The sequence below is a fragment of the Parus major genome, chromosome 3 (assembly GCF_001522545.3).
Source record: "Parus major isolate Abel chromosome 3, Parus_major1.1, whole genome shotgun sequence".
NCBI classification, from domain to species: Eukaryota; Metazoa; Chordata; class Aves; order Passeriformes; family Paridae; genus Parus; species Parus major.
This window is the reverse complement of record NC_031770.1, coordinates 67,548,674-67,574,809: the sequence shown is the minus strand read 5'-3', so window position 1 is coordinate 67,574,809 and position 26,136 is coordinate 67,548,674. Positions and strand designations below refer to the sequence as shown.

Below are 26,136 nucleotides of genomic sequence, written 5' to 3'. Positions count from 1 at the left end.
ACAGAGTTGTACCATTGCAAAGAGGCAGATAACACAGGGAAACTCAGAAGGCACACAGAAATTGGTTCATGTGTCCACCTCTTTAGCTGAAATGCTGAAGCAGGATAAGAGTTATATGTGATGTATGACCTGGAAGCATGTGCTGCACACTGATGTACTGGACTGGGGATCCTTTGGGCCTTTATTGTAAATCTCAACCAATTTGGGGATTATCTTAGATTCATGCTACCTTCATCTTAGCAATTTATTTGCTGCTGGCTGAGAAAAATAAAAGGAAGTCCCAATCTCTTTCTAATAACATTTTCTAATGCATACACGGAGTCCCTGAGCTGTGAAACACAGCTGAGAGATGCTGCCTATTATTCTTTGAGAGTAGGAGTCCACAGAAAGAATGAGGATGATTAACTGAAAACTCAGAAAATAGGAGTTTGGCAGTGTCAACAAATACCTGGAAAATACCTGGCTGTTCAGATATAAAAACTGCAGAAATACTTGTTAATCAGTCAGATCATATGGACACAGATTCATGTGTGGATAGATATTTTATAATTACGATGATCTGAACTGAGATCTGTTTTGAATTTACTGTATCTCTAATTATAAGAAATCAATGTAAAAGTTCACAGTAATAAACTTCCTAAGCTGGTGTTCTGCATGTGGTATTTCACTTTCTTAAAATATGCTTAAATTTAAACAATTACCTAAGAAACAGTCTCATTAGCTAGCAGCAACTCTTATTACAACAAATTAGAAAGTATGGCAAATGAGGAAAGTACAGCTGTATATCTGACAAAAGCAAATAATATTAGTAGTACATCAAATCACGTATTCATCCTACCATTATACTATAAAAGCAAAGGAAAAAGCAAATTATGTTTTAAACATTGAGCACAAAAGAATAGCTGTGGTTGGCTATAATCTATAATCTAATAAGATCATATAGTTCATATTCTCAACTGAACATTATAATGTGACATGCAGATTTTCTAATGAAACACATAATATTGTTTATATATTTGCCTAACCTCAAAGTGTGCATTCTGTTTACTAATATTATTTGATCAAAGACAGCGTGTTATAAAGACAGCAAAAGATCTCTACAGATTAATTTATTTTTTTTTACAGATTTTGAAAGGCAGTTCCTTCTGCAGCAGCTTTGTTACTGCGTAGTTTTAACTCACGCAATCCCAAATGTGAACATACAGTCTCCAGAATGAAACACGCCAAAACAAAGGCTCCCTGTATTTTAACATGTGTGGCAAATACTTGCAAAGAATCATCTAAATCTATACAGCAACACAGTTATCATTTACAATAATCCTAGGAGGATAAATGATCCTACAGAATCATTACTTTTAACACCATATTTGGCTTTTCCCATAAAACTAATTAAGCTGTGTCCTTTTTTGGATCATTGATACAAAAAGAAAAACAGATTCTGGTAGGGCATAGAGAGCATTGAGATTAAAATACAGTTGTTTTATAAGATGTTAAGGGCCCGCATCTGCAATCTGTTGAGAACTTTTCTTTCCAATTGAAACAAGGACTGAAAATGGTCAGCATTTCTGAGAACTAGCAATTTGATGCGAAAATGAATGATGACTCCGCTTCCAAAGCTGATTTTCTATTTACTTACCACCATTTTCATCTGCAGTTCCATCTAACTGAGGTATTGAGAGATTAGCTAGGAGCATATTGTTACCGCTCCACTCCATTTCTTCCTCTGAAGATGAATCCTCTTCTGTTGAACTCCGATGCATATTTTTGCCAGCTGACCTGGAGGAAAGAGAAGGAACTAACTGATGCATAATACTTCTACTAGAAAACACCACGAGCCACAGGGAACATGAAACTCAACTGGGTGTGGTGCTATGTGGTTGTGTAATTTGGGGGAGCAAAAGGAAACAAACAAAAATTTTGCCATATTTCTCTTGGGGAAGTCAAAATAATATTCAATGTTACTGTTTTAAGAGGCAACAGTGGTCACCAATCATTTTAAACAGCAGGATTCACTAATCTAAGAAGATACAGAAACAGCATTTAGATGGTTAATTTTAGTTCAGTTTTACTGAGATTTAATTTCATTGCTTCAAAGTGCTTGAAATTTGAAGACTAAACCAACTGTGCAAAATTACTTCAGTTTAGCTGTTAGCAAACAGATGTTTACTTTTTTGTGCAGTTTTTTTTGTTAAGAAATCTTTACTGTATTATAACAATTATCTCTCTTGGCTTAACTAAATCATGACCAACAAAACTATGTTTCATTCCACCTCCTACTGAATATTCTGAAGCAGCTGTTGTTAATACTTAAGTTGCTCTTACTAAGTTAACTGTTCTACACTGCCATGTTTACAGTCATAAATTCACTGGGGAAAAAAAGATGCAAATCTACAAAGAAAAGCTGCTATGAATTTTTTGTGGTTTTAAGGTGGCATGCTTTATATGAGCATGGGGGAAGGAACAATATCACAGAAAACCACAAAAAAACAAATCTTACAGTATATTATAACTCTACAACTACTTAGGAATTTGATTTCTTCTTTAAAATAAAGTGTGAGATGGACAAAATTCTTAACAGAAATAAGCTATTCTGTGGTTACACAAAAGAAATCCAGATACATATTAAGGAATTGAAATTTGGGATTTTTGAATTTCTTTGTTGTTTAAGTTGTTAAGTGTAATATTTTAAAATATATAAATACAAATGTTTTGAAGTTACAGGAAGGAAAATACAAATAACCTAAATAAACTTTGCTTTTGCAGAACTCTTTTGTGACTGGATTTAGACCAGCATGAATTATATGTGTGGTACCACCCTAGACATCTGAATGTCAGCACAAAGCTAATTTAGATCAGGACAGATTTGTTAGTCCAGAAACAATAGGCTCAAGTGTAACCACATAATATCTGGTCAGGTCTGAAAGCATGACTTGGAGAATCAAATAACAAGCACAGCTAGGTGCACTCTCCGTGATCTAGGTGAGCTTAGTTGTCCCTCTTCTATGTTCCCAAAACATGGAAAAGCACAGCACAAAGCAATCAGCTTGATATGCAAATTAGTATCAAACTGGGGACGTTTCTTCCAACCTGATTTATGCTGTAATCCCAGGTAAATCTTTGTCAACTTCAGTAAACCAAATCAGACTGGAGATGACTTCTGCAGGTAACTTAGATTTCTCCTCATTCAAGCCCATCAGTTTGGATTCCAGGAAAATTTATGTATCACATGATACATGAACTAGTCCAGGTCTTGGTGGGCTTTTTTCTCCAGTTCAATACAAATCAAACCCAAGCCATTTAATTCACTCAATAGGGTGTGGTTACTCCTCATTAGCTGAATAGATTTTCTGAGATAATGTGGGACTGGTAAATACTAACAGAAAAGCCACAGTATGGATATACAAGGATGCATTAGGAAGCCACACAGACGGAATGAGCCTGAGCAGAGTCAGATCATCAGACTCAAACTGGTTCTTCACGCATGAGCAGAATCATGCAGGGGGCAAAGATACCCACGGCTTGTGTCTGAAATTAGTCCATATTCTGTAGAGATCTCAGTGAAACAGAACTTGTAATTCCCTCTGAACACAAGTTCATTCCCTGTGGAAGCACATGGTATGTACATTTTCCCTAGAGCTTTATGTCTGGGATTAAGGTGTAGGTATATGTGAGCAAGATATTAGTGAGACAGCTCATCAAGTCTCTTGAGTTTTTAAGTAGGATTCTTTACTGCACAAAAGCAGTTAATTGCTTCAGGATCCTACCTGACTCCTGAAAGTTGAACAGTAGTCAAGCTCATATAGAGCTGTGCTTGAGCTAATGAATTCTGCAAGATACAGGTTTTCATAGTAACTACCACAGTAAAACTGAAGTTTGATGTTAAGTGTTTTGGATGGAAATGTCAACTTTTCAGACTACTGTGAGGGCAAAAAAAATAGAAAATCAAAGGTCAGATAGGAAAACTAGCTTTAGAGATCAATTATCTCTAGAACTAGGAGACTAACGAACTGACTTCTGGCTCTGTTACAACTTTATTGCGCCTTTGGGAAATAAAAGAAGCATTTCTATACCTCTCTGTTTACAGATTACCTCTCTGATTACAACTTCCGATGTAGGAAAAAACCCCAAATATAAAAATATTATGTCTGTGAAGTTCCTCATACTTCAAACAGAGTTATAAATACCAGAAGGTGTGCCGAAAGCAGGGGTCAAGAGAAACTGGATATAGCTGCTTTCAATGCCTGTCAGAGCAGACTGCACAAAAGGTCACTACAACCTGAGAAGGTGCTCCAAGAATCTTGGCCTTAAATACACTGAAGTTGCTGACCTTTAGCAGTCAAGCAGAGTGAGCAACATTCATGTTTTGATTTAAGCTTTGAACATGGAAACAAATGGATGTTTTTTCCTTGGGTCGCTTGGTTGGTCTTCATATGAATATTTCTTAAATATTGAGTTTAGTAAGATGTACAAGATACACCTTAATATTTGTATCATATCCAAGGTGTGACCTTACAAGCAAGTTACCACTAAAGGTTTTCTTGTATTTGGACTTGTAGAACAAAAAAACCTACTTACTTTTTCCTCAAAGAGAAAACTAGAAGGTTATGTTTGGCCAAACCTGAACACTTAATCTTTACTTCCACTTCAGATAACACTGATTATTCACATCATCATAATCTGAACACCTTGCATTCCAGCCCAAGATCTGCACAGACTTTTCCATGTTGTCAACAGAGACCTCTCTACATCTCATTGGGCTCATAAGCACACTTGAAAACAAGGTGGAAGGAAGGAAAGATCTGGCAGAGAAGAAACATTTAAAGAAAATACATACCTCCTTTTTTGCCCAGGCTCTTCCATGCTACTGTCCCACCTCTGGGACATTAGCAAGCTAAGTTCCATTTCCTCTTTCTCACACTGTGGCTCATTTTCTTCATCATCACTGTTCTGAGAATTTTGCCAGCTTCCAAGAGAACGATGGTGAGAGACTGTTTTTTGATGTCCCATCTGATATCCATCATTCTCCAATCCAGCCAACAGATCAATCATGGCCTCATCAGCACTACTGCCCACTGCAGAAAAAGCCCATACAAGTAGAATCTATATTTTGTTCTACTTGTAAATGACTAGTTACAGTCTACCAGTAAAAAAACAAAACCAACCAGACCAAACAAGCCTCTCACAATCTAAAATCTACTAGTTTGTTACTGCCTAAGGCAAGGCATACTACAGAATATAGACTACTACAGCTCTTCTCATATCTTATATTTTCACATTTTATGATTTATTTTTTCTAGCTCTGTATCTAAAGCTTTGACAACTTTATTTCTGCCCTATTCTTTTTTTGTACTAGATTCTGTGGATGCACTTCTCTCTCTCTCTCTCCACTCTCCTATTACCTCCTCATATGCAGTAAAAGCTTCACTCTCCCCTCTAATTTAGCTTGAGTGCCAGCTTCTGAAGCATCACTGCCTTCTCTTGCTCAATAGCTGCATTAGCTTTGTTAGGCACTTCTCTCTGTATCACTTGAGGACTTTCAATCACTGCATCTTGTGAAAAGAGATGCTGATTTTGACCAACTATTCCTCCTTCTCAACTTTGGTTCCCTTTTCATGTCACTAAAAGCTGTTCTATTCCAAGATTTCTCTAAACACTGAAAGTTTACCCAATTTCAGTCCTCTCTTTAAATTTTATATTTTCTTTTATTTGAGCCTAGCTTACAGTAATTTATGCATTTCCTGTCTCATTTTTTTTTTCTTAAAAATCCTTACAAGTCTTTTTCTTACTGTCTTCCTACTTACCTATCATCTGACCTTATAATCAATTTATGACCTCCAGTCTACCAGCATCTTTGTTACTTCTCTCTCCTTCTCTGGCTGAAGAACTACAATCTCTACTTTGTTTCCTCAGGAAGCATCATATGATTACAATGATCTTGAAAATTATATAAAATAGATCTCAACATTGGTGAAAAAGGCAATTTTCATATTTTGCAAAGGCTTCACAAGATACCATGCAACCATTTACAATAGAAACCATCCCCTTTTTCAGAGCTTTTGAATTAACCCACTTTCAATTATACTTTCTGTTCTTGCCTCCTTTGCCCCTTGTGAGGCTCATCATTAAACTCCAGCCTCTAATACATGTTAATATGAACCTCCATATATGAATAGCAGAAGTCATGTGGTTCACAGTCCCTGTGGCACTCAACTCTGCTAGAAGAATAGTGAATACTGGTGCAGGCTATGAGGGAGCATGGGACTCGAATATGAGGCATGTCTCATAGTCACACAAGACACCAGGAATCAGCATGACAAGAAGGGAGGAGAAAAAAAAAAAAGACAAAGAAAAAGTCATATAATCTAAATTTGATTACTTAGTCAATGGAAAAAAACCAGACCATTTCAACACTTCAATTTGGTTGAGCAATTCAAATGTAAAGTCATAAGGCATACCCTACATATTATTTTAACCACTTTTTATCCTCTCGGGTCTGTTCATGCTTGCCAGCTCCAACAGAATTTCTTATAGTTCTTTCAAGAAATCCAAATCCTTGCCTACAAAATGTCTATAATCAAAATCTTGCCTATTCTCTGCAAAATAAAACAGCACTACACTCTTAATCTAACTTCATCTACTCATCTACTCCTCCTTTCTTAGCAAGAAAAAATTTCAAGGTTGTATATTGTATTACCCAGAGACATATACTGTTGCCCAAGCACATACTCATACCCTATAGGTATCAAAAGAAATGGAGGCTCCTACAGGTTTCAAATACTCCTCCCTGCCCCACTATGTGGCTCATATTAATGTTATACATTATGTTTACCAAAAACATAGAGATATATCATGAACCATGTGCTTTTCATCTCCTTTAGAATATTTGAACTATTTCAACCTCTCAGAGTTTTTCACATAAGTTCCTTTCTTGGTTATTTTATGGTTGTTTTCCCCTTGTACCACTCACAATTTTACTGTCATGGTTTTTCTCCCTTGTAAATATTTTGCTTCTTGTTTCTTCGCCTTCAACCACTCTTTGCATCTAAACTTGCCTCTCATTATCAACCTACTATTGTTCAGTATCTCCATACAGCTGAGCTTCTGAAGACAGATCATGTGCATGTTTTTTTACCTTAATTGTATGAAAGACACAGTTCAGTAACTGCAAGAGTACCTACAGACCTGGTGACATTTCTTAGAAAACATAAGGTGTGTTTTGGTGGTGGTAGGGTATGCGTGTTGTGTGTGTGTGTGTGTGTGTGTGTGAAGTCTCAACTTGTTTGAAAAACTCTTTGAGATAAACTACTTTCTTCCATGATGGGTAGCCTAAGGGAACACAAAGACTGTAGAACAATAAAATAGTCTGGAAAAAAAGACATTCTGGCCATACTCACTAAAAACTGTATTCTGATTCAGTCTTTGAGACAAAGGCTGAAAGCTCTGACTATTCTCCACAATGTTTAAAATAGCTTCTTCATTAATAAGTGCTTCCTCTTCTTTATCAGTATGCATCCTATTGGAGTCTTTAAAAGAAGAAAAAAAAAAGAGAGAGAAAGCATAAAACTTCTGAGTCAGAGAGATCAATACATTATGAAAACAAGCCACTGCAGAATGGATTATACTATCCAAGTATATTTCCATTATTTGCTGTAGCAATTTTAGAAAGGCTTACTCTAACAATAATAAAAATTAAATCAAAACTATTCTTTGGTTTTTCATAACTAACAACCACAACTTCCTCAGCTTACTCCTGTTAATAGTATAAACAGCCAAACCATGACACAGCTTTATGCCTAAATAATTAGGATATTAAAAAAAACTCACCTTTGCTCATCTGTTTATCATCATGCACTTCTACTGTATTAGCTGGTGTACACGGAAAGGCTTCAGGAGAAAGTACCTCAGAATGTAGTGTTAGCTCAGCAGAGAACTCCTCTGATCCATTACTGTAGTCCAATGATCCTGACAACGTTCTAGTTAATAGAAAAGCAAGTTTTAAATGCATATTTAAGGTTTGCATAGAATACTATATTTTATGACAAATGGCTAAACACTTACACAGAGAAGTCATTTTGCTTGAGAATTTCTTTAAGTCTCTTCTGAAAAAATTTTTCACTCTCTGTTGCTGGCACAAATCCACGGTCTTTAAAATTTGAAAAATATTTGTTATTCAGTTTTACTTTGACCTCTCAACACAGAGAGCAGCTAAAATTACTGATTTTATTAGGAAAAGGCTCAAAGTTGAAGTGCCTGCTAATTTTCAGTGCCAAATCTGAGGGCTGACTTGCCAAGCATATTAAAAAAAAAAACCTTTCACATACTCCCACTGATCTCATTTGCAACTGTGAGTACCAACAGCATTTACAAATCACAATGCAATTACACCAAGGTGAGCATACAAGAAAAATCAGTGGACAATTTTGAGTCTGGCTTATGCAGCCTGAATAACATTACACAGAAACACAGGAAAAAAGTCAATCCGAAAGTAGTCTGCCTTAACCAGGAACTTGCCTCTTTCCTTCCTGCAATCCTCTGTCTTACTTGCCAAATATAATTCATATTTTAAAAGAAATATAGCCTAGGTTCTACAGAGACTAACCTATTTGTTATGCAATTACATTGCAGAGCAGAGTCTTCCCTGTGTAATGGATTTTACATTAAAATACAGGGATTTGTCTATCCTATTAAAATTTTAATCTAATATCACCTTAGCTATAATTCTGCAGAAATTAAATGGGAATTATGCCCTTGGGTATAAACTACAATGGAAAGCTTCAAGATAAAGATATTTAGTTTTGTCAGTATTTAAATGTTTTCCATCACAAAGCATGCAATCTTAACTGCCCTTATCATTCATTCTGTCTAGAATGTTTTGCAGACATCTGAATCGTGATGTTGTTAAGCAAGGTTACAAGATCTTGCTTTTAAAACTGGAAAACACACACTGGACTATCAGCAAGCCTGGAAGTGAAAAACACCAGTACATCTAAAAATCCCTCAAACTTGAAACATCAATATAAATTCTGTCCTCTTGCTTGCTTTCTCATTCTAAGTTTTAGAATTAGAACAGTTGCACCATTTTCCTTGTTGGTTTTTTTGGGGATTTTTTTTTTTGTTTTGTTGTTACCTTGTGACTCAGGTGGCTTGATCTGAGAAGATTCACATTTCTGTCTCCGTCGCTGCTTTTCATCCTCCCATATAGCTTGCAAACCAGGGTTCCTGCCAATCTGGGCTGAAATATGCAATTATACATGAAGGGAAATCTGCCAAAATGATAAAGCATTCTTTCCCGCAACTGGATTCTGACACTCTTCTTCATCTCTTTGTCATTCTAGCCTGTTATTTTTTAATTGCCATTCCTGCCGTACTCTAGGATTTGGCATTATGAAAAAGTTAAGGTGTAACTTCATTTGTTTCCCAGATTTCCTATTTGTAATCTAGATGTTTGGCTTTGTCTCGTCTTCCCACAAAGTAGCATATATATGTGTAAATACATATATATAGGTATATGCACATACATATGCATACATGCACATAGATGATGTTGGAATTTCCATTACTATTTTTCCTATAGGTCTGAAACCTTCTGTTATGCATTAACAAAAATCTCATTATATTGCTTTGATAAGACACTGTTTTTATAACCTCTTTTCTTTCAGAGTTCATTAATATTTTTTTTAACTTCAGAAATTTGGAGATCAACAATTCACTAACACCAAGATATGGATTGTGATTTAACTAAGATGAGCTTTAAAAGAAGAGTGAACATGGTTTCTGTCCTAAGACTGTTTTACATGGAAAGTTATTAACACTTCACCTTCAATATCCAGTTGATTCAAAATGTCAGCAGCTACTGCATCCACCTCCAATTCACAGGTACTTTGTGGCTCAACACCTTTCAACATTAAAGAGCTGTAACAACATAAATATCACAGGGTCAATTTTATCAATACACTAAGTTTGAAACATGCATCATCACTGTTTTTTAACTGGACTAATATCTGAAATTATTCAGAGGGAACAGGATTGACTGAATGAAGAATTGTAAGTTCCCATCATCACCTTCAAGCCCTTAAACTAATGATCATATTCATATCTAATTAGATAAGAAATCTGTACCTTCAACTTAAAGGGTTTACCATTTTCTTTCATGAGGAGAAGAGAAAGAGGTGTGTAGATAACCCCAAGTACTAAAGCAATTCCAATAATGTTCTTCTCCTCAAATACAAGATGCAATGTTCTACAGAACTAAGCCAATAGGACCAGATGTGTAGGTGGGATCATGCACCCAGAAAACACAGTGGCAAGAATTTTTCTCTCTCATTCACAGTTCAGAACAATGCAGAACACTTTAACATTTACAACTAATTTTTCTGGAGCTTTTTCTTTATTTAGCCTGGTGAATAAGAGAGTATTAACAACTCAAACACATGCTGAACTAAGGATAACTGTCTCGATGAAGACTTAAAATACTAGAAACAGGTTCAAGATTGTTGTACAATTATCTGATCACCTTCCTGCTGTGCCTTTTCAGATCTGCAAATGTCAGTGAGCAATTTTTAAGGAGTCCATGGAGGAAGCTAATGAATAGAAAACATCTCCCAGGTTTATTGTAAAAATCTGTTTACCCTTTAAAATCTTTTAGGGCAATATTGAAAATCCACTCCAAGCTCTTCAACTTTCTAGTAGGGCTTGTAGCAATAGGACAAGAGGTAATGGCTTTAAACTGAAAGAAGTTAAATTTAGACTATATGTAGGGAAGATTTTTTTTTTATGATGAGGGTGATGAAACACTGGAATAGGCTGTCAAAACAAGTGGGAGAAGTCCCATCTCTGGAAACATTCAATGCCAGGTTACAGGGCTCTGAGAAACCTAATCTAGTTGAAGATGTTCCTGTTCATTTGCAGGAGTGCTGGACTAGATGACATTTAAAGGTCGCTTTGAAACTATTTTATGATTCTAGGCATAAAAGACAATTTAAAGACTTTTAAAGACAATCCTCTGCCATCATGTCCCTCTGTTCCCAGTCATGCCATCAGCTGAGAAACAAGCCCACAACATGCTCAAAATGTGTACTTTTCATGTCACACACTCTGGGTGTTTATTCATCAAAGGATTCAAACCGAGCTTTGCCTGCCAAGTGGGCACGAGGAACTGCAGGCAAGCTGAAACTTGTATTTCGATCCCACAGTAAGAAACAACTGCAAGATGACTGGGAAAAAAGACTGAGGGAAGAGCCTGCAAGAATTGTTAGCTCCCTTTACAAAATCAAAACACTTCTGGGAACAAGCAAAAAAGGAGAATGATACAGAATGGTCACTGATATCAGAAATGTGGTAAAGACCTGCCTTGACTTTTCTGGAGGATAGAAAATCAAAGATCAGAGCTTCCCACTTTTACTGATTTCCTCTTTTAAAATACAATAAAAACCCAAAAACTAATGGGGGTTATGGAGAAAGAGAAAGAAGGAAAGTTTTTGAAAAGTTTAAGGAAAATGTGTTTTAGAGACCTATTTCTCGAGAATTTGTTTGATGACTAGAACCATTAACTTAAGAATTTCCTTTTCCTCTGACAAAGACAGCTTTCTATTCCTTTCCCTTCATTTTGCCAGAAGATTTTGTCAATAAAAAACAAAACACCAATGTCATGTCTTGGTTTTCCACATCCCCATCAAGAGTATGGCCAGTGATTCAAGAACTGATCAAGACCAAAGACAAAATTGACCAAGAACTTCCCAAGTAATCAGATTTCTTACTTACAACAGACTCTAATATGGATTTTTTATATAAAAAATAACACTAAATTCAACATTAATGAATTTAAAACAAAGTGGTAGATGTTAATGTGGTTAACTATTTTTCCATAGTAATATTAATTTGAAGCATGTTCTTTGTCTGTAACTCATTCAACAATTTGAGCAACTAGAAGAAAAAGAGATAGCTCATTTTTCCTAAGCTCTAAATCAGATATGAGGAGCCTTTCTGTCAAAAACTACAGTATTTCAATTTACATGGCATATTATTCAAGTTAAAAACACTGAGCTAATAAAAGGCCTTTTCTGAAACAAATCTAGGATTTATCATCATAGTTGTCATTAACACTTTCAAGATGAAGGCAGGGCTCGCAGTCAAAACTGCACACTCTAAAGACTTACGTGGAAGCTAATAAAGACAACTGACACAGAGGGTAAATTTTTCATTAGACTTGAAAAAATGTCTTCCCAATACAACCAGTTCATTAGCTTGGCATTTAACATCCTTGTCAAGGCAAGCTGCTAGACACTTGCACTAGCTGAAGTCATGGCAGTAGCACTACAAGCTTCAGTAACATTCAGTAAGCCACAAAGGCCAAGAAGTCATTTGTTCCCACTTCAGGAAAACCTTTGAAGGGCATATGAAAACAGAGCAGCTTTAACTGGCCCTTCTAACATTTCCATTTATGTAGATTAAAACAAAACCGTGAGGTGGTGAGGGGGGAGTACAAACTGTCCTGAAGTACAGTTATTTAATGTGGTTACATGCTGCTTTGGGAATTGTTTCAGCTGAGTATCAGCAGTAGATTGGTCAGTTGTTAAATTTGGTGCTTTTGCTCACCTAAATGTGTGCAACTTATTGGGAAAATACACAAAGTAACCAACCACATTTCCCATTCTCCCTGATCAAGACACATTTTCTCAGCAGCTACAGCACTGTTCTTAGCATGTGCAAAGACAGCATGAAGAAGTCAGAACGTGTCTGGTCTCCCAGTTGTAGTTAATTGAAAATATGAACTATTTCATGTCATTACCAGTTGCAATGCCTTAGAAAATATTCAGAAATGACCTGTTAGATACAGATTGCTTTATACAATAGACTAATCACCTGCCTCACATTGCATGCATCTGTTTTGCAAAGAAAAGCAGTGGTTTAGGTAATACCAAAACCGTGATTTGAGAATATCTGTATTAGAACAAGGTTAGAAAAAGCAAATTAGCAAGGCCCAGGAAAAGCTTTTCACAGTATCTCTATTTCATTTTGTAAGAAGGAATGTAAAGAGAATTGTTCACAAGATAAAACTTGTAATACAGGTATATGAAAGACATGGTTAAGTGAGGTAGTGTAGGAGCAACACAGCTGCAGAAGAACAGACATTTATTCTCTGAAGAAGCAAGATAAATGAGGGTTGCCATGACTAGGTTAAATGGGATATTCATACCTGTTAATTTTAAATTGCCTTTTATACCTACACACTATGTGAAAAACGATATTTTAGCAATACAAATTGAGTTTATTTTTGTATAAAAAGCTCCAAATAGATTATTTTGAGAACAGAGAAAACAGTCCTTATTTTTGAAGAAAGTTATAGTTTGCTCGCACTATCTACTGAGATAAAAAACACAGTTTAGGATGAAACTTGTGCTCAAAGAAACTACCAACGTTTGGTTTCTCAGACATTGAGGCAATGAATTAAGGCTACAGTCAACACCTTTTAAAAAAAGTGCTCACTACATACAGCTAGGTAGATAAAAGCCCTTAAAAACCTTTAAGAATAATCAACAAGGTCAGTATCTTATTTCACCAATATTAATGACAGCCTAAGGAAACGAGTTCTGTAATGACCACATATGAGGTATTTGTAATGTTAAAATGAGCACATGAGACAAAAACTGACTCCAAGGAGAATCTGAAGGTGGTGTTGCTCAATTGTGCTGATAAGGACTCTAAAATTTGACATAATAATTTTCCATACTCTGTTCATGTCAGAAAACATGTCCTTGTTTTCAGGATGTTCAAGTGACTTAAATAATGTGCACATTATATTAAAAAATCAAATAGCTAAATAAAAACATGCACAGGCTGACAAGAGAGAAAAGCAATTATGACAGTCACAAGCCTAGGAAAAATCTGCAATATTACCTATCTGCTAGACTATGCAGAAGTGCTATTTGTCTGATCTCTCCACTTCCATCTAAACTAGTGTCTAATAGCAAATCTAGGATTTAAAAAAACAAAGTGTTTCTCAAAAGCATTCTACCAACCATTCCACTTTTAACACATCATGTCCAAGTGACAGACTTGACTGGCAGATACTCTAAGTCTGATGTTTACCAGAAAATTTTCTCAATGGAACTCATAGAAGTGTTTCATCATTTATTATCAGCTGCCTGAGTGGGATAACAAAATGTGTCCAGAACTCCTGATGTCAAAAACTGTTGGATAGCACTACCAGATTCAGGTGACTGCTGCCCATTTTAAGGCTCTGTAGGTTTCAGTGCAATAAAACTGGCAAGTATTATTATACCTGAAAGCCTTACAACACCAGGGATTCCTGAGCCCTAAGATTTTGGACGTTTGTCTACTTGATAACAGAATCATTCTAGAATTACATTTGTAAAAGTGTCTCTGGCTTAATACAGTGCACTTATCATAGCTGTGAGTCATTAATTTGGAGATTTGCCAGGAGCAAGACAGGACATGGCTGAGTTGAATGCTGTTCTTGGTGAGTGGCTGAGTAGCCAGGTGCTCTCTTAGCGTGAAAGAGGGAATTCAGCCACCAAGAAACTTTGACATAGTTCTCAAATGTTTTCTGAAATAAGGAACCATCACTAGCATTTACTCATGCAAAATGCTGCTCATGTTACACATGTGACTTTTCAATTTTGCATACTGCCTTCCAGGTATTCAGAACTCTACTTCAGCCAAGTGATATACTGTGTTCCAAAACCAAGAAATGCCCAACCATTGGCACTGCTTGGTTAAACAAGGTAACTTGTAAAACTGCCACTTACAGCAAGGACTTGGCAGATACATGTTGGACTACCTCTAAAATGTATTCTTAATGTACACAAAGGATAATGGGTCCAAACAGACATCCCAGTCACTCAGAATACAAGACAGGCCTAGAAATTTTGTGTTCTCAAACAACATTTGACTATCTTTTCCCTTCTTGTTTCTTCTTGACAGAACAAGTAATAAATTAAGCATACAGCTGAAAGGTAGGGAAAGATTCATACTTTCTTCATATCTGATATAAAGGACAAGGAAAGAAAATTAGAAGTTCAGTGATATTTAGAAAAAACTCCAAATGCTACTGATAATAGCAGTCAAGGGGTAAAATTACAGTAAGGAAAAAGATTTTGCTAAACAATTCACAAAACAGTTAAATATCACAATTTGAACCAGACAGAACTTGAAGATGACTGGATAATAAAGTGAGGCGGCTGTGCAGATATTGCACATGAAATTAGAAATGAATACAGCTGTTGATATGTAACTAAGTAAGTGGGGAATACAGAACATTGTTAAGAAGAGAGAAATAAAGGAAGAAAGGCAGCTACTGAGTAATGCTGTAGACTGCAAAAATAGAAACAGTTGAGTCACAGCCATTTCAGGAAACAATTAAAAGGGTTTCCTTGGATAGGTATCTCATACTGTCTGGGTCAGATTTGCCCTCAGTAAGGCTGACCATGACAATAACAGATCCATTAAGCCAACCTAGAAGCAAATTTTCAGAATCTGAAAGGAAATTAAGTAGGAAGGCAATATCAAAGTGGCACTGCAGTATGGGTTTGATTACAAGAACACTGTTTTAACTTCATGACTCCCATAAATAATCCAGGAGAAATTTTACAGGAGAATAATTTTGTGTAGATACATAACAGAGTAAAATCAGAACTGGAAAAGTTTAGGTTTGTTGCTTTGCTATGGCATGTACTTCCTACAGCATGGGGAAGACAGTCATACAACACCCTTAAGAAAAAAAGTTAATTTTTTAGAGAAAAGAGCATCTAACATAGTATCAAATGTAAACAATTTCAGTTGCAGGAATCATAAATGAGTTCCTAATTTATTAAAGCACTTTAAGAGCTAAATAAATGTGAAATTCCTTTTGGTTGTATAAAAAGGACATGGCATCGATACAAATGTGGAGAACAGAATATAGACCAGTCACTGTGACTGAGCTTACTTCACATCTCATTAATACTGCAGTAGTAATGAAATATGCTGATAAGGAAAGCCAGCAGATGTGCTGGATACATAACCAGATCATAGTATCAGACAACAAAAGCAGGGTAACTCCGATGTAGAATAATAGAAACAGGATGAAATTTTAAAATGGGATAAAAAATCCTACAGGAACTTACAGTGGGCATCCAAACAGAAGATTCTCAACTGGAAAAAAGAGAAACATCTTGTACTAATAAATTCTAAAATGCTCACAAACCAATTGGCATGATAAATGAAACTGTATTGGGAACTACCATTATCACTGCATATGGTATACTGAGAATTTGTGTAGTGTATGATGTAGTATTCAGGCTTTACATTTGAGAATTAAATTCCTACTGGCAGAAGTACAGCAAACGAACACCAGGGAAATGGAGAGTCATGGTATTTTCCCCATTTTTGTTAATGTCCCACTTCTGCAATATATGTGAGTGCTGGAGGACTGGCACAAGTGAGGTGCTGCACCCCTGGCTGTATACATGGAAGCGTGGAAGGAGGAGAAAAGAAGACTAGTCAGAAGACCATTACAGCCATGAGGATGCATCCCTGGCTCCAGCTCTGCTAAGCTCATCCCTCTGTGGTTTTGACAGCCAGAAAGTAGTACTTAGCTTTCTTTTTATCTGCCTTCCCCAGATCTGTGTAAAGTAACATCAGATAATCCTGGTCTAATTTATGATCTAACCTTTAAGTAAGCTGGCTTGCTGAACCAAGCCAAATAAAAAAAATGGTCTGTGAATGAAAGAAATACGCATCCAGAAAGAAGAGAGCCCAAAGAACAACTGCAAATAAAGTGACCAGAAGTAAAATTGCAATAAAACAGTATGATGAATGTTGTTGCAAAATCCTTTTAATGTAGTAATAGAATCAGAGAACCAGATGTAATGAACACAAGCTCATGTTTTTGCACGCTAGAAAAACCTAAAGTATGGTTTAATGCACACACTTTCTACTGGGGAAGCAAAATCTCCCAGCACGTCACACTAGCAGGAGGTGTGGCATATTGAGCCCAGTAAGTTCTTCAAAGAAGAATGACAGGATCCACCCAAAGACTGAGAAGATTACTGGATGACAGAAGGACCTGCCAAGCGTTAGCAAATAACTTAAAGAATGAACTTGCTGTAGATAAACTGTACAAATCACGGTAGCTTCAGATACTATGAGTGGCCCAACTGTGGCCACATAACCCCCAAAATTCCAGAAATATTCAATTTTCTTATAGAAGTAAAATGGTTACAAATTACAGACTGTAGAGTAGGAAATGCCTAGGAAAAAGGAAAAACATGGGAGACAAGGATGGAAATTCTAAGCTGAGATTCTTATGTAGCTACCTTTGAAATGGACAAACTGAAATTGTCTGATATATTATTCATATTTTTTTTTAACATCTAAAATATATAATGGTCCTTTAAATGAGAGACTGAAACTCTGTATTTCACACAAGTTGATGTATATAGGAACATACAGCATACAACAGAAAACCCTGACCTTGGTATTTCATCTTCTTCCCATTCAGTGAAAGATACGTTGCTTGAATTTTCAGGCAAATGAGTTGTATGATGTTTACTTCCACCTGATGTATTACCTAGGGAAAAAAGTAGAATGAGAAATTAATTCATTTATGTGGCAATATTTTTTACAAATATCATTATATAACTGCATTTATTAATTAATATTACCAGTCCACCTGCTATTAAAGAATAAATAGCACTGCATTATATCATCTTCACCCATTAACTATGCTATCATATAAATGATCTAATTTTCTTTCTAACACATAGAAATATAAAAAGAAAATATATACTTCCAACACAGACATTATTCAAACTACATTTGTTGCATTTTAGTCATATCTTAGCCTAAATTCAATCTTCTCTCATCTGTGAAAATTTCAAAAGAAATCATGAAGTCTGATGTAAACTTCAGAATTTTCAGGGTCCACAGCTCAAATCCCAATGGAAATTAGAAAAAAACCACAAAATTCTACTTCACACTATTCCTTTTTTGTATTTGTGAGCTGGAAGGGAATATACAATACATTCCAGACACAATGGTAGTAGCAGTAAGTAGAAACCTGCAATGAAGGCAGATGTTGTCTGACCTACAAATAAAGAAAACACTGTAAATTTGCTGAGGGGTCTCTGTGTAAGAAGTGTGCTCCAAAGTCATGCTGGTGAAGTCCTCTCTGAAGAATTCCTAACTCCCTTGAGGTGTCCACCTGAACCCTCAGTCTTCAGAGAAAGGAAAGACAATATACACAGGATATGGCACAAGAAAGAAAAAGGTCCAAGAATGGAATTGGAAGGAGGCAGAATGGGAGAAGACTTTGAACATTACTCAGTCTCCCACTTCTACCTGAAAGACCAGCTTGAACCTTGAATTTTCTCTGCTATGTTGATGTCACACACTAGCAATTTTCTGCTATTAAATTTACCTTTCAGCCATAGCAAATACTTCTGCATTTGTTAAAGTTACACCAATTACCTCAATTGTCAGAGGTCTTCAGTAATTAATTATTTATTAGAACATGTATTTTTATTCCATAAATTTCATAATAGTCTTGCCAACATGAATTCCACTACTTGGAATATTAGGTTTAGGGATAAGTCATGTAGCAAAAATCCCTAAATTACTACAGAAGCAACTGGCAGGCACAAAAGAACCTTAGAAGCTACAAAGCAGGATTAATTCCATGTATTGCAGACCAAGCTTTCTGCACCCAGACTAGGTTCCTGCAAACCCTGCCCCTATATTAAACTCTTAAGTGTACTGACATGGCACAAAGATGTGGCATTCAAGCGGGTGAAAAGACACTCTTGTGCTTATGCAGAGCCAGCTCATGTTTCAGACACACCTGTGCTGTTACAGTCTATGTACTTCAGTGCCTGAGCAGGTGATTCTGGACAGACCACACAAAATATCTGATCCCACTTGCACAGATCCAGCTCCAACCTAGCACACCTTATTGTCTGTGCTGTTCTAAAGTGATGACTTGTCCTGGGCAGCTAGTCCAGGAAGAAACACAGCCATGTTTTTACTGTGTGACACATCAGCTAATTCTCCATATTAAAATGTAAGCTGACTATGCATGGAAACATCTCTTGGTATTTTTCAACTGCAACTTGATTATTTTAAATTGATTAAATGGGACCGAATAGTTGTGTATTTTAAAGGAAAATACACGTCACAGCAGTTATGAAAGGTTATAGGCCAACTGGTAAAATACATAGTATTACTTAAAAATATTATATGCATTTCAAATACCACACCACAGCAGTTTCAATGCATTAATCCCTTTTTTATTCCCTATCATTGCTGTTTTAATATACTTCTAAAAACCAAGGCTCCAATTCCTGTATCAATTTGTTTCTTCAGAAAGTTAATCATAGGGATAGGAATTTAAGGACAGTCAATATTCCCCTTCTCTTGATATAAAGACCTTTAAAGACAATAGCAATGACACATCAAGGTCTTTCAGAGTCATATTACAGAAGCAGATTCAGCTACTGAAAATTAAAGTTTTGCAACAGTTACAGTGGTACATGGTACATGAATGAATAGGCAGCTTTCTTCACAGTCCATAAAGACAAAGACTTGAGAAAATGAACTGCTGCCCCTTCTGGATACAAGCTGATGAAGACAAAATATTGCTACTAGAAATCTGCATGCTGACCTCTCTCAGCTTCAAAAAGACCAACTTACTTCAGTGAGAAAAGTGCCACTATGAACAGGCTCCTGAGGCTGCTTGCTTACACTGACAAAGTAACATATTGCCAGACTCATTTTTGTATCATCATATGCAAGGGAAGTAAGGTGTTTGCTGCAGATCTTTTGGCAAAGGCTTTTACTGCTGTCTAAGAAACAATGCTTGGCCTGGCCTGTGTGACACAGTTATACCTGAGTGAAAGGAATTCACACCCCCAAAACACAGAAGCTGAGGAACACACAGGTAAAGTGTGTCAGGTGTAAGTAGAGGCTGTGCCTTCCACACCATTCCATCAGCCTGAGCTCAGAGAGGGTTGCTGTACCAGGACAGGCTCTTGACAGCAGTGCTTCTGTAAGGTTGCAACAGGGACAAACCATTTGTTGCTTGGTGCTGTGCCAGGAGCAATAAACAGTGATCTCCAAGAGACTGAGGCAGGCATGTGTGATGTGGAGCCATGCAAAGCAGAATGAATCTTCCTAGGAGCACTGCAGCCACTACCTGGTCAAGCCAGGCAAGATAGTGTCATTTTTTTCCTTTTATTTTATTGGATTCTTCCCTATAAGAGTAGTTAAAGTCCACTGGTCTCAGCCCATGCTCCTCTTTCACCCCCTCGGTCCCATTTAAGACTTAGGTCTCTCATCCTTAAATGAATTATGAAGGAGAATATAAACAGCTAATTTTTTTCATCTATCATCTGAAAGAGAGCAAAAAAAAAGAGCTGTGGAAAAAGAATGGAAGCAACTATTTGATACAATCACATTGCATGTTTCCAGAAGGCTGATTTGAATATTTGGAAGACTAAAGGTACCTGACTACACTTCTTTATGACTGAAAATCCTGAAGATGCTCTGCCTATGGCAGAGCTTTTGCCTTCCTATTGTTCTGACACCAGCAAAGAAGTGTGACCTAGTGTTGGGTATGAAGAGAGTGTTTTGTTTCCTTTAAACAAAAATTTGTTATAAAACTCCATGGGCTAATCTACTGCTGTCTGAGTATACATGCATAAAAATAAGGAGGAAATTCAGCATGATTATTTCTCAGCGTTTTTACAGAAAGATATCTCACCATTCCTTTCAACTTTAACTTTAGCTGTAGGAACAATTATGATTTAAGTAAACAATACTTATTAGACTAAACATTATGTACCAAAGGCATACTTTTCCTATTGTTAGTTCTCCTTCATAATGAAGAATTTAGAAGAATTAGGGATATTCTCACCAAACTTAATTTTTATGTCAGTATGTATGTCTAAAATGCCACATTAATTTTTTTAAATGGCTCCTTTGCTCACACACTAATAATTCAGATTTTACCTTAGAGCGAATTACTTTAGCACAAACATAAACATTTTAATTAAGAACACTGATTGTCATCACAGCAAAATCATTAGCCGTAATTTTGTAAACACACTACTGCAACAAAAAAAATAATTTGAATTGATGTAAGAATCAAAACCATAAAAAAAAACAAAGTAACAGTATTATTATGCTATCTTTCATGTCAATTCTCCTATTAAATATGGACAATTTTTCAATCTCTAGAAAAGAGGTGTGGTCATCTTGTGAAATGGTCACAGCTGCACCGCTGACAGAACACGTGTTTCTTGATATACAGCATCTCATTTCAGGAAGCAGGCTTTTCCTCAATCCCCACACAGAGGCATAAGAAGGAAAAAATATGGACTTGGTTTTAATACAGAAATCAAACTTCAAGGAAGCAACACAATACTCATTCAGCTAAAATAGAGAAAAGCCTGACAGCTTGTGACATCTTGTTCAAAATGGTAGTTTTTAGCCTTCAAAATAATTATTTGGTCGTAAGAAATAAACATCTTACTTTTTCTCCTTGCCTTTCTGAATTTGACAGCAGCCAGGTTTATTAAATTCATTCCATATAAATTGTAGTCTATAAAGAGTTGGAGGAGGTAGGGAATATGGGCTTCATGAGGCTGGTAAGATTTGTTCATTATGGCTCCACCTTGCAGAAGCTCACAAACTCTAAAAGACAAATTAGGACATAAATTAAAAAAATATTTCAGTACAACAATATTGATATTTGACTTTATCAAAATATAGAATTCTTAAACATTTTAAATTTTGTCCTAGTATTTTTAACTTAAGAACCATGTTTTCACAATAACAGTTGAACAAAAATGATCTCAGCTAATAATGATACAATATTTGGGTGTTAGTTGCAAAGGAGACTTGAATTCTTCAGCTTAAAAATCATGAAACTCTCTGGAAAAAAAAAAAATCCTACAATATTCTATTACTGCAAGTGAGGCCATTGAAATCTTTCAGAAGCACAACTGTGGCAGCTGTATGCCTAAACACCAGTAATAAGTTTGAAAGTCTCTTTACTTCTTGTTGAGATATATGATACATATGATACATATAACGTCCTTCATGGTTTTCAAGCTACATACTGTATACTCATAAACAGTATTTTAAAACCCTGGAGAAGGACAAATCCTCTCTTTTAAATAGCTACACATTAAAAAAATAACTGCAAGTATTTGGATAACTATAAACTGGTACACTAAATTATCTCAAATTAACAGTATACAACTATACGACAGAGAAGAGCACTAAGCATTTCTAAATGCAACAAACTGGGATTAAAAATAAAGTTTCATGCAGAAGAAAGAAAGGAGTAATTTAAGTGAAGTGGCAGTCCTTATTTGGATGAGAGCAATTAAAATGTGAGAAGCTCCAAATTTTGAAACAACTGTCCTGTGATACATTAATACAGAAATTTTAAATCATGCAAAATTTCACTTGCTTAGAAGAAAAATCATACAATCATTTCTCATGATCATGTATTGGACCTTTTTAAAAAGAGTTACAGTATGTAACAGCACACACTCAAGGGATTTCAGTTCATGCTTGGGAAATAATTCCTCCTTATTTATTCATGAATTGATTGCGGCTTCTTTGACAGCAAGATTGAAATCTACAGCACTTTCATACAACAGAACATTACTCTATTGAAAAATAGAGAACCTGCCTAATAACAAAAACTATTCTGTTTGCAAGTAAATATTAAATTTAGTAATTTTTACTGGAATTAAAACTTCCCAAATTTTACTTCATAATAGATGAAATGAAGCCATATGAAAGACAGTTACATTGTTTTCCTTAAGAGTTACAGGAAAAGTAAGCTGATGCAAATTTAAGTGCTCACAAATTACAATAAACTCTGAACAACTACAGGCAAGTAAGTATGTTTTGGTATTGCTTTCCTAACATTTTACTACTTTAAAAGATTATTGGTGTGTTTGAAATTGGTTTAAATTTTAAAAGTGTTTTCAGAAACTGTGAGGTAATAATTTTGGAGCTTTTATTTTGTTAAGTTAGTGGTGAGTCTTGTTTCAAAACTGACTTTTTAATTCAAGATATAAGGAAATCAGACAGAACTTCATACTTTCACATCCTTACCTTTTTACCATTGCAGGATTGTAAAGATAAATCTTCATAAACTGTCTCTCCTTTTCATGGTAACCATAAAAAGGCCTGGAGAGAAAGAAAGAAAAGCAAGAAGCTAGCCAGTTATGCTGTGGCATTTATTCAATGACATTTTACTATAAGAAATATTGAATAAGCATGTCTATCTACCCAGGTGAAGATGAAGATATATTTTGTTTAGGTCTTCCCCATTAGCTTCTTATGCAGACAAACACAATACCTGAAACACTCTTATGCTGTTTTGAGGCAATGAACAGCTGACTTTCAGTAATGACTGTTCTGAAATTCTAAGGCAAGAGAGGTGAAAAAGAGGGGCAGGTTCTCCTAATTTCTACCTGTTCTTTTCTCATTTATTCAAGTAAAGATTGTCATCAACAGTTTACTCTGCCCAGGTTTCACTATGGAGATGAACAGCTCTACTACAATTTACATAGTTCTCACAAAAAGAGCAACATCAAGAAATGTGGTAGGTGACCTTCTTTGTTACTGTAAAAACATCAGAAAGTTCTGACTGAAAATAAAAACAAGTTATTGCAGCCACTTTACTCACAAAATCTAGAAGCTACTAGAACTGGCTGGAACAGCAATATTATCTTCCTACACTTAACAATTAGAAAGAATGTATTTCAGAAATACATGAAAAAAGAAAATAAAACATAATGTTGCACCAACAGTCAAAATTAGCATTTATGTTGTTTTGAAGATGAAAAACTGAATGCAATGTATCTCAATTACCTGTGCTCTTCCAGGATATTTTTCTATTATTCATTATGATTTGACTTATTTTTCAGCTCTTGGTTATACTAGTTAAATAAAAAGTAACTAATAGAATCCTTAAAATGCTAACATTCAATACAGAAAGCTACACCTCATTAAGCAAAATTGTCATCTTGACAGATTAATAAATGTATGTTTAAGAGCCTCCACTTCCGGGCCTGTGCTGCTGTAAGAGACAGATAAACATTACTTGAGAGTCTCTGTGGGGGCCATTTGACATGAACCAAAAAAAACAAGACCACCTACACTCATCAGGCTCCTGCAAGACATCCCTGGTTTCAGGGAATGTAGAATAATCCTGAGAGGTAGAAAACGCTGCATGGAAAGTACTGTTCTAACAGCAGAGACAGAAAAAGCTAAGAACAGATTTTGCAAAAATTATTGACATGAGGGTAGAATTTAGGAAAAAATAGATGGGTCAAGAAGGTTTTTTGGGAAAACCTGTTAATTATGTTAAAGTCAAAGCAAGTGAGAGGTTATTTAGAAGTTGTACAGCCCTGTATGAAGACATACATGGGTGGGGAATGAAAAAGAATTAGCACTGCAATCAAGTCCAAAGTACTTCCATGTAATACAACTGCAAAAAACTATTCAAAACAAACAACCAAAACTCCTGACAGGTCATACTTACATTCCAGATACTAATGACACTTTGAAAACATGTTGAACTGTAGAAGATGGACTGCCTAAAGCCACATTGAGTGCCCTGTCAATGCTGAACGCCACTTGACGAAGGTAGCATTCTGGATGCTGTCCAAAACCATCGTATGGTACATAGAGGTAAGGAAAGATACCATGTAAGTGGAGACAAGTCTTCTGACCTAAAAATAAAAGGAAAACATTTATTTTCTAATGACCGCTTTTTCTTCTTCTAAGTAGTTGCTGCATCTCAATTTTTTCATATTACTTTCCAGTTCTGCAGACAGGATAAATTTATGATGCAAATGGAGGTGTGTTTCAAGCAAAAGGTATTAATGTAGAGCAGTTCTCACACTTGATTCATTGACAAAACCAACACAGAACAGATGTGGTTACGTGACATACATATGATTACACATGATTATTACAGTAATAACACAGCATCTCTCTAAGAATAACTTTGCATCCTGAGTAAATGTTGGATGTTTAACTGTTTTCAGCCTTTGTGAAGATTTTTCAGTATCAATCACACAACCTCTAAGAAATTGAAAAGAACATCTAGAGGACCTATGAGGCAATTCAGTATTCTAGTTATTAAAGCATGAGTTGGGATGTGGAAACAAAACCAGGCAATTTTCAACTTCTAAAATCTGTGGATCCTTCAGAGATTTCTACTGTATATGCAAATCTCTAGACTTCTAACAACATCCTTACTTAGCATTAGCTTCCGTGAGTCTGCAGGAAGAGCAGAGTGAAAGGACACACCATGAAAACAAAACCTTTCTGCTCAACCACAGTCTGAGCTTCTCATTCACACAAGGCAGTACAGTAATACAGACTTGGACCTCTCAAACCCACATTTTTTGGAGGGACTAGTCTCAACTCCAATGCATGTTATCTGTCCTTTTCTCACCACAATGCAACAAAGCAGGCATTCGCTGGCATCCATTTGCCACCTTTTCAGTCACCAAATCATTCATGACTTCTCACTGGCCAACAAAAAACTTCCACAGAAAAATACTGTAAGCATGTGTTGCTGATTAACAACCACCACCATAATCATAGGCAGCACATAACCCTTTGCATTTTGTTTGGATGAACTCCCTGCATGAGGACAGCAAAACTAGCTCTGCTTTCATCACCCAGGAGATGAATGTTACTAAAAGATAGCACAACTTCACTGGTCCACAAGACCAATGAAAATACTTCCAAAAGTCCACTCTTTCAAACTGAGGTTATTTCTCAGCTGGTGGAACTTGTCTGAAGTATTTACACTCAATCATATCACAGTGGCCACCAGTGAAGACAGCTTAAGTTCATTAAAGCACAGTCAAAGATGACTGCCTGCAAATCTTTTACACCTGTGAAAAAAGTATGCCCAAAAACCCCACTAAGAGCATAGCTTTTTTTGCCTCTTTTTTAAAACTGGGGTCAGATGTATTGTTCTTCAAAAAGAAGTAAAATAATTGCTAAAAAAAATGGTACTACAAATCCATTTTTGAAGGTGAATTTTATTCTTCTTGCAAGTCAACTCCATCAAGTCTCCACATCAATGTTGAAATACAA

At 36.0% G+C, this 26,136-nt stretch overlaps 1 protein-coding gene across 1 annotated transcript in view; it reads right to left on the bottom strand.

Annotated features, from left to right (window-relative positions):
* REV3L (REV3 like, DNA directed polymerase zeta catalytic subunit) overlaps positions 1–24,774 on the bottom strand; it is a gene marked incomplete at its 5' end in the record, with an annotated part of 71,205 nt that extends 46,431 nt beyond the window's left edge. The window contains 11 exons of the mRNA XM_015620910.2: positions 1,637–1,776; positions 4,835–5,072; positions 7,395–7,523; positions 7,825–7,973; positions 8,059–8,143; positions 9,128–9,232; positions 9,818–9,912; positions 17,473–17,569; positions 21,527–21,687; positions 23,128–23,202; positions 24,563–24,774. Of these exons, the coding sequence (XP_015476396.2) occupies positions 1,637–1,776; positions 4,835–5,072; positions 7,395–7,523; positions 7,825–7,973; positions 8,059–8,143; positions 9,128–9,232; positions 9,818–9,912; positions 17,473–17,569; positions 21,527–21,687; positions 23,128–23,202; positions 24,563–24,774 (1,486 nt within the window). The remainder of the gene's footprint in view (positions 1–1,636; positions 1,777–4,834; positions 5,073–7,394; positions 7,524–7,824; positions 7,974–8,058; positions 8,144–9,127; positions 9,233–9,817; positions 9,913–17,472; positions 17,570–21,526; positions 21,688–23,127; positions 23,203–24,562) is intronic.
* Between the last annotated feature and the right edge of the window lie 1,362 nt (positions 24,775–26,136).